Below are 9,575 nucleotides of genomic sequence, written 5' to 3' on the forward strand. Positions count from 1 at the left end.
CATCAGGGCCCGAGCAGGGTCATCCTCTGTGCAGCAGCGTCTTAGACAAGTGGTGTGATGGATCCCCGTGCTCACCAGCAGACTGGTGGCTAACTTTAATCGGGTTTAGAGCAGGAACAAGAAAAGGGGATCTTCCATCCCTTGGCGCTAAGGAGTTACACTTACTTCATCCTTCTTGACCCACTTTTTGCAAGAAACAATCTCAGCAAAAGGGATGAAGAAAACCACTGAGGGAAGAAAACAAGTTATGATGGTGCCAGAGCATTCACCCAGGGAGAGAAAGAACATCTCCCATCTCCCTTCACGCCTTCCCTACGCTGGGCACGGACTCAGCCCCCCGCGGCCCGAGCAGAGCCACGTCCTTCTCCTCGGCCGCTCAGGCCGTGAGCTCGGGGGCTAAGTGGGGACTGGGGATCTAAACTTTGGGTTTCTAACGCTGCCCAGGGACCTGACTGAAAAACACCTCCTGGTTTAGACCGTGTTATCGGGATCTCGTGGGGAACTTCTTTTCTGCAGCGGCAACACCCCACTGGTATTCAGTCAATAATGAACTCACACCCACCGTTTGGAATACTCCTTTTATTTCTAGCTTCCAAGAAGAAGACGTGAATTACTACACTTGGATTTTTGTTCCACAGAAAGTTTTAGCAACAGGAACAGGAAAAACATTCCAAGACACTAGTTGTAGGTCATGTAGCGGGGGGTAGCGCTGAATTTCGCATACGATTTAATGACTTTGTTCACTGCTTCCAAGAAGTCTTTCTCTGTTGCGATTTTTCGACGTGCTCGGATAGCAAACATGCCTGCCTCCGTGCAGACACTGCGAATCTCGGCGCCTGGGAAAGAAAGGGATAAACGAATTCAACACTGACCACCAGTGGCGAAGAGGCGTACACAAAATTGTTAAAAAAAAAAAGACATTTCAGCTTACCTGTGCTATTAGGACACAGCCGAGCCAACAGCTCAAATCTTATGTCTCTTTCAACGCTCATGGAACGGGCATGTATCTTGAATATGTGAGTTCGCCCCTGAAAAAAGAGTGGGGGACAGAAGTGTTCATGCTATGAAAGAGGTGGTGACTCTCAGCGTGCAGCTGTCTGCATCCAGGGCAAGGGCAGAGGGAAAGAGACTCTTATCTGCTGCCCAACTACAGTTTCCTACGTCTGGACCAGCAAGTTTAGGTGTCCATGATTCTAAATTAAGAAAAGAACTTCAGAGCGAGCTATAATGGTAGAAATCTCTCTCAAAAGTGCGAAACAAAACACATTCCAGCTTAAGAACTCAGTCACGGATCTGGCTGGAGGACTCTTTACCCGTCGAGTCAGGAATACACCATGAGCACAGCTATCTACCATGGCTTCTCGGCCAGGGAGGGAATCTGCGCAGTGTGGGAAAACCTTTTTGGCTCATTTTTAATCCCCCAAATTTCCATGTGGTTTCACGTACGTTAAGAGTGCTGCTTTTGTTAGTTCTCATAAACTGCTTCTGGACAATAATGCCCCAACTGAAGAAACACTGATATTAGGAAGTTCTTCACTGTGAGCGTGGTGAGGCACTGGCACAGCCTGCCCAGAGAAGCTGTGGCTGCCCCCTCCCTGGCAGTGTTCAGGGCCAGGTTGGATGGGGCTTTGAGCACCCTGGTCTAGTGGGAGGTGTCCCTGCCCATGGCAGGGGGGTTGGAAGGAGGTGATCTTCAAGGTCCCTTCCAACCCAAACCATTCCATGATTCTGTACCAGCATACACGTACTCAGCTGTGAAAGCAAGCATTCTCACCTCAAGATCAGGCAAGCTAAACTCTATCTTCCTGTCCAACCTGCCGGGCCTCATCAGGGCTGGATCCAGAGTATCGGGTCTGTTTGTAGCCATCAGCACTTTGATGTTGCCTCGTGGGTCAAAACCATCCAACTGGTTGATCAGCTCCAGCATAGTGCGTTGCACTTCGTTGTCACCCCCGGCCCCATCATCAAAACGAGCACCTGGAGAGGAGACACACGTATTTCACAACGTAAGAGAAGAACCTTCAGAGCATGAAGTGTCACAGCTGCTACGTAGAAGACACCTGGAAAAAGAATTTCAAACGACATACAAGTATTCGTGATGAGTTTAAAAAAGGTGTGAGTGGGTCATCTGCAAAGGACAGGAGTGGTGTTACCCGTCAGCTGTGAGCACGGTACCTTCACCCGTAGTACAAGGGCCCTACCTTCCCACCTAGCAACTGCCACGCTGCTGAGACCTGTAAATGTCGTTTGTTTGTTTGTTTTGTCTCCCCTCAACCAAAATCCTTCCCCCTGCCATGCCTGTGTAAAAGTTGTTCTACTTCCAAAGGACCTAAGTACTTCCTTTGGAAAAAAAATAAGCAATTTTCAGGCAGCAAAAAAGATCTAGTATCCAGTCCAGAAGCTGAAAGAAGTTCAAGGTAACACAGTTTTTGCAAAGACATTGCAGAGATTTTTCTCTGAAGTTTAAATAACCAGGATGTTTCCAATGTGCAAAAGCGTCTTCTCACCTGGGTTAGATACGTTCAAGCTATATAACCCCTGCCTGACAGCTTCCTGGGCACAGGATGTGCTGGCAGCAGTTTTGCTAAACAAGTATTTACAAGCGCATTTCTTGAAATTCAGCAATAGAGGTAAAGAATTAGAACAGGAAAAGAAAACCTGAAAGTTCTCATACGAGATTAGAGCCGTACATACTACAAACATACCTCCAATGGCATCAATTTCGTCGAAGAATATAAGACAAGCTTTTTTAGTTCTGGCCATTTCAAAGAGTTCACGAACCATTCGAGCTCCCTGAAAGCAAAAATCAAGGTTTTGTTAAAATTCAAGGCACGTTAAAGGAAAACTATCAAAATTAAACTTCCATGCTTCCAAACATTTCTAAGTTTCCAATGATAAAAATCTTTTATTTGCACGCATATATATGTAACAGAACATTCATAAATCTCAAAGCAACGTATAAAGGAGCGGGAAATGACTGCTCTCCAACTCAGGAAGTCACTTACCTCAGGGCCAAGTGAAAAATAAGTGGCAGAGTTGGGAACAGAATCCTACTCCTCGAGTCCTCCCGAACCGAACTGCAGATTAAACTCTGCACTGCAGAACCCATGTCACCAGTGACAACGTGCTTCAGGCCCTACAACCGATGGCCTGACCTGCAGCGAGCCGCCTGACTGCTCCTCCCCACTCCCACCTCCCACACGCAGGCACATCCATCCCTCGTACCACTGGAACTCCGCAGAGCCCTCCTGCTCCATCCCAGACTTGCTCTCACCTCTCCCACGTACTTCTGCACCAACTCAGACCCAATCACTCTGATGAAGCAGGCATCAGTCCTGTTCGCCACGGCGCGGGCACAGAGCGTTTTGCCCGTGCCAGGCGGCCCGAACAAAAGCACTCCCTTGGGCGGCTCGATTCCAAGGTTAACAAATCTTTCAGGCTGCAATGATGGGAAACAGAAGGCAAGGTCACGTGAAAACTGAAGATTTATGGGCACCAAAGAGTACATGCAAATCAAGAAAACCACCCGTGAAGAGCAGTATCAACTGGGCTGGGCTGGATTTCACCTGTTAAACCCAGACTTCCTTTCACTGAGGTGGTTACGTTCAGTAACAGGATCTTTCCAAACGCTAACAAATGACCAGAATACTTTCGAAACAACAAAAGTCTCCATCTGGAGGTTACTCACATGAAGCAGAGGGGTTTCAACCACCTCTCTCAGCTTTTCAATCTGCTCTTTACAACCACCAACATCGCTGTAAGTGACGTCTGGTTTTTCTTCTACCTGCAAAACAAACAGGGGAGCGAGCAGTTAACAGCCTGATGCTGCCTACCTCCCTAGGCTTTCACGAGCCCAGAACAAAATCCAGCCAAAGTAATCGGATCTAAAAGACAAAGCAAAGTCGTAAGAAATAAAGGCAGTTCTCACTTGCATCATGGTGACTGTGGGATCGATCTTTGGAGGCAAGGGGATATGGATTTGATACTTGTTTCTGTCCACCCTGGTGAGAAAACAAAAAGACTGTTATTTTAACATTGGTTAATTAAACTGTCATGTAGAAACAATGCTACAAATTAGAAGCTGAATTCTTAAACTGTTCTTTTGTCTGGCATCAAGAGAGCCCAGCCCTTAGAGCTAATAGTCAGATGGGCTAGAAACTGGAATTTCTTCTGCCCAGAAGTTTGAGGTTTCCAAAAATATTAATTCCAAAGTATTTTGAAAACTAAACTTCAAAATATCCCACAGAGCAAGCTGGCAAAATATTGATTCTAAAAGTAACAGCCTCCACCTCCTCAGCCAACACTTCCCGTGTGTAACTGCGCGGGCTGCTGCAGAGGAAGGGGCTACGCAGCTGCCCGAACACCAGCACTACTGAGACCAAAACGGAGAGGTTTCAGTCCACGACACAACGTCCTCGTCAGAATTACATCACAACCAAAAGGTTCAGCACCGCGCGCGGGTGAGCTCCTGCCTTCCAACGGAAAGGCGTCACTGTGGTCATTCCGGCCGCTGCGGAAGTACGAAATGACAGGCGTTGACCCGTCAAACTAACAGATGGGATGAGAAAGCTTCAGCCTCTGGAAAAACTTGTAAGAACGCAGCGATTTTGCTCACCCAACTCTCATGCCTTCTTCGATGTCAGTAGGTGCCACCTGGTCACTGAGATCCACCACAAATTTGGCAAACTGCTTGACATTGATGATGTACTTGGGATCCTCGGAGTCTGCGTTGATGATCTTTGTGCACCTAAGGCAGAACACACCGTTAACACCAGCAGCCGGACAAACCGACTGGCTCGCTCTTCGGGTAAGCACCGAGGCGAGACGGTCCTGTTTTCCAAACACACCAGAACAGCTCCTGTAGTCGTGATCCTGTCATTAGCATCATACGACGACTACAGGAATAGCCCCAAGGATGCAGTACGCAGTACGTCATCATGCACAACACAGTTCCTTTTTGACACAACAGTAAAAAGCACTTTCAACAGGCACCACACAGGAGCCTTATTTTTGGAGAGACTCCACACGTAAGCAGCAAAGCACACCTTGAACCCAACGCAGCTCCAGTGCAGAGAGGAAGAGCGCACCCACCTTGCAACCTGCAGCGGCTGCTCGCTCTGGAGAGTTTGCTTGTCTGCAGCCAGGTCCCAAAGGGCCGGAGGAGCCAGGCCAGTGTCCGATTCCTTGATTCCTACACACGACACAGACAGGCTGAGGAGGAAGGACCGAACTGCTGCGTCAGCGTCAGCCGTCCTCCCCGCACCTAGAACCTCGCACGTACGCCTGCAGGAAGCTTTCCGAGATCTCCAGCTCACGAGCACACGCGCCTTGGATGGGCTTCCTCAAAAACACGCTGCCTAAAGACATGAGGCCCAGCTGACCGTGCCAGGCGAACACCCAAAGGCCACCGGGCCACCCGCTCATACAGCTGTGCCGTGTGGGGACGAGCACAACCAAGCAGAATCAGAGACGAGCCCATCTCTAAAAGTTTCGGAAAAGGAATGAAACTCTGCGAGTGCTTTCACTGGGGGAGAGCTTTAGTGCCACACATCAGAAGCTAAGGGATTCACACAGACAAAAAACCTTACAAATCTTCCAAACACGGATATAAAAAGGACCGTCTCCACGATGCATTTGAAAGAATCAAGGATTTTACCGGAGAAGAGAAACGGCCATCTTCCTGGCAGAGCTGAGGGCCGCTAGAGGATTAGTAACACGGCAACGAACGTACATCAGCGAAACAAAGAAAAATTAGGGAACAAATTATTTCCTATTGTAACTGCCGTAACTGAGCGGCTGATTTTAACCCAGCTGACTCGAAACGCTTACTGCTCCAATACCCATTCCTGCACTACAGAAGGACCGGTACCACCACTTAACGGTAACGTGCTGGGTCTTTGCTTTCTCTGGAAGTTCACTCACTATTCAAATGCAGCTCGACACAAATCACAACAAATTATCTAGTGGCAGAAAGGGGCATTTGTTTCATGCCACCATAATATATAAAAATTAGTCTTGAATAAAACCGTGTTAAACGATAAAATTACATAGTGGTATGTACAGATTAGCCCTGCCCAACCTAAAAGATCATCACCTACAAGGCAAAAATCTCACGTTACCAAATAAAGACACGTATTCTTTTGAGAAAAACAACAATAATAAACCAGTGCAGAAGGTGTTCAAAATCAGCTTTTTAAAACACTCGTTTTGGTATGTGTGGCTCTTCTGTTGAAAGTTATTGTAAGAAAGAAAGATACCAGTGAGCTCGTTGATTTTCTTAAGTAGTTGTTGAATATCATCTTCTACTTGCTTGATCTGCCTTGAGTACGTGCTCTGGCCCTGGAAAAGAAATACCACGTAGATTTCGTAACTCAAATTATTTTATGTTTAGGGAAAAATGCCAATAGCTGTCGAGCGTCAAGATGTTCAAGAGACTGTCTGGAACAGCCAGCTATTGATCACAGCCAAAACAGACAGCAGGGAGTTCCAGTAACAATATTTCTGTTTGCAAAAACAGAGCGCAGCTACACACAATCAACCAAGTGGAAACTTTTCACATTTGTTTTTCTTTTAAACCTGTTCAGCCTTATTTTTTTAACCATTTTTTTCTAAAGTTTAAAAAAGACTTAATAAAAATGACATACAGACAGAATCCTGTATGCATTACCTGAAACCCACCAGCACAAGCGCTTTAACTACCCTACCCAACCCTTCTACCACCCACTGCGTTTCCGGCGTTACCGTCTGTGGAAAACGCCTCCGGAGATCACCTGCTTTTTGACAAGGTCCGTGTATCCCTCACTACTAGTTTTTGAACATGACAGATAAAAGCAAGTAAATTTGATGGGGGAAGGGGTCTTAAAGCTATTGTTCTTTGTAACGCATCAAAATCAGTTAGTAAAAAAGCCCCAGTAAAGCCCTACCTGTGAGAGCCCTATGACAGTCAGCTATGAGATACAAAACAAAAGCAGGAAAAAACCCAAACTTCATTACTTTCAAGCTAACAAATCTACTAGATTATTTTTAGGGTTGTGGGTTGGGTCTGGGGCTTTCTCGTGGGAAGGTGGAAAAGGAGAAAAGATTTTGGCAGAGGAGAAAAGCATTAGTAGAAGCAGATTTACTAAGTACAAATCCTGCCACGCTTGCATTCAACTCCTGACAGGACTTGCCTTTTTCTTGAACGCTCTTGTGTACGTGTGTTACTTACGTATGTTTTCAGCAAGGCAATATCTCCTTCATCCAGAGCTGAAACAAGACAGGAAAGACTTAGCTTCCAATTTTAAAAATGAAACCTGCAGTACCAATTCTGCTTCTAAAAGATGAAAATATCTATTTTAAAGGGATCCTTTTAAGTTTCTACTTTTTCACTAAACCAAAGTGGAACAAAAAAGTACCAGACATTCAAGAAAAACAAAATAGGGTCTCTGGCTACTCTCTTCAGCCCAAAAAGCTGCGCCACCCAGAGCTCACAGCAAGCAAGCTACTGAAATTCTACCTCATTCAGAGTAGCTTACCAACCTATGACTGTACAGAGAAGGAACTGAAGGTAGTAAAACTTCATCTTTTTAACTTTTTGCTTCTTAATGTTTAAGAAAACATCAATGAAAAACTGTCACCACTTTCCACCAGTGATGTCTCTCTTCCAAAATGCCCAGTATGAGCAGAGAACAGCAACCAAATCTGAGCTGGTCTCAGTAACAGAGAACTACTAAAGCAGCCCGGAATCAATAACTAATACAACACTGAGTTTCAATACTGTGCCATGGAAAACATGGGAATGGTCGTACTAGACAAGATAAACAGGTCCAATATCCCTTCTCTGACAGGAAGGGCTATGAATGTGCAAATGCACAGTGAGCTCCGGCTCCCAGGTCACACGTTATTAACAGCCCTTAACAATTCTCCTTATTGTGAATATTTCTGTCATGTTTTTGAATCCCTGGAAACTTTCAGCAACTTTCAGCAGCACAGGCAGGAAGGAGTCCCCCGGGTTAAATCAGCATTGTGCTGCCTTTTACTTGACTTAAACTTGGAATCTAAAAATTGTACTTGAGCCTCAGAATTCCCGCATTGGAACAAGCAGCATCAGCTGTTAAATGTGTTAAGCTTTTGCACGAATTCCTGAAGACCTGCTCCAGTGAACTCTCAGCTAAGAAAAATACAACTCTCTATTACTGTCACCCCCTGTTTACTCTCATATCACTTGTCATTTAACAGACTTTTAACATTCCCTCTCCCTTCCCCGAAAATCTATCTCTCTTCCCGACCGAATGATAAGTCTTCATCCTGAGCATCCCTGGCCCTTGGTTTTCTCTTCTTTTTTTTTTTAACTCCACTGTACCTTTTTCTGATAGAGGGAGCCCAAACCACACGGTACTGAAGATCTAGGTGCAGCATGCATTATACAGTACTTTGACAGGACCTTTTTTGTGTTGATCCTTATTTTTCCTGATTATTTGTACTACGCCATTGATCTTTTTAGAAGTACTAAACACTGTGTTGTCGTAATTCAAAAATATTTCTTGGGTGGGAACAGTTTCAAGTCCATCACTGACTACATACAGCATTACTTTTGCTTCCAGCTGCATTATTTAATATTTACTAACATGAAATAACACAGCAAATTAAATTCAAACATGAGAAGCAACCAGCAATTTTCACACTATGTTGGTTTCACAAGAAAAATTTGCTGCCTCTCTCCTGCTTCTGCTGAATTGTGAAAGCAGCAACACACAGGGTTTGACGGGCGCCTCCACCAATGAAGAAAAAGGAATGATCATGTTTTATTAGGCCGTTCTTTTAAACGGTCATTAAACGGAGCAAATCAGGCTTCTTAAGACCCTACTACAAGAGAACCTCAGAGAGCCCTGGGAACGCGAGGCCACCCCGCGCCCTGCGGGTCCCGGCTGCAGGCGGCCAGCGGCCCCCCCCGGTATTTGCTATCGACCCCCCGACCAGCCCCTTACCACGCTGCCCACGCGTGTCTCCCGAAGGGGCTGCAGACTTCGCGGCCCCGATTCTCCTCAGTTTTCCCTCAAAACCTTAAAAACCCCAGACTGCTCTTTACGGTTAACACCCGCGCCCCACAGACCCGCAGAAGGGACGCCGGCCGAGCCCGGGCTCCGGGCCGGGGGGGCCGCTCGGGGGACGGCAGCCGCAGCGCCCGAAAGCGCACCCCAGAGATTTTTAAAGCCTTTCCTTGCCCAGCCGCGCTCCTCCAACCCCGCCGCTCCCAGCACCGACATGGCCGCCGGCAGCGCCGCCCCCGCCCCAGTGCCCTGCGCCCGGCTGCGGCCCAGGCGTCGCTCGGTGTGTTTCCCCGCCATGAACACGGGGACCCCGGCCCGGGACGGGCGTTGGGAGGGCGCTGCCCGGCCCCGCCGCCCGCCGCGGTGGTAGCGGCTGGTGGGCCCGGGGCAGGCGGCAGGGCCGGGCCGCGCCCCTGCCCGCATCACCTCTCACCGCGGATGGGTTTATCCTCCTTCTCCTCCTCCTTGGTCTTCCTCTGGTCGGCGCCCAGATAGTCCGGCATCTTGGCGGTGCCCGGCCCGCCGCCCGCCCTGCCCCGGATGCGT

At 47.5% G+C, this 9,575-nt stretch overlaps 1 protein-coding gene across 1 annotated transcript; it reads right to left on the reverse strand.

Moving 5' to 3' along the window:
• Window positions 1-564: 564 nt before the first annotated feature.
• PSMC2 (proteasome 26S subunit, ATPase 2) lies at window positions 565-9,562 on the reverse strand. The gene is made up of 12 exons (XM_086480753.1): window positions 9,463-9,562; window positions 7,208-7,245; window positions 6,258-6,339; window positions 5,092-5,191; window positions 4,616-4,747; window positions 3,929-4,001; window positions 3,689-3,784; window positions 3,275-3,439; window positions 2,706-2,793; window positions 1,775-1,977; window positions 932-1,028; window positions 565-836 (listed from the first exon to the last, which is right to left on the reverse strand). The coding sequence occupies exons 1-12, from the start codon at window positions 9,530-9,532 to the stop codon at window positions 679-681; spliced, it is 1,302 nt and encodes a 433-aa protein (XP_086336879.1). The 5' UTR covers window positions 9,533-9,562; the 3' UTR covers window positions 565-678.
• Between the last annotated feature and the right edge of the window lie 13 nt (window positions 9,563-9,575).

This window comes from Leptosomus discolor, chromosome 1, assembly GCF_034619465.1.
Source record: "Leptosomus discolor isolate bLepDis1 chromosome 1, bLepDis1.hap2, whole genome shotgun sequence".
NCBI lineage: Eukaryota > Metazoa > Chordata > Aves > Leptosomiformes > Leptosomidae > Leptosomus > Leptosomus discolor.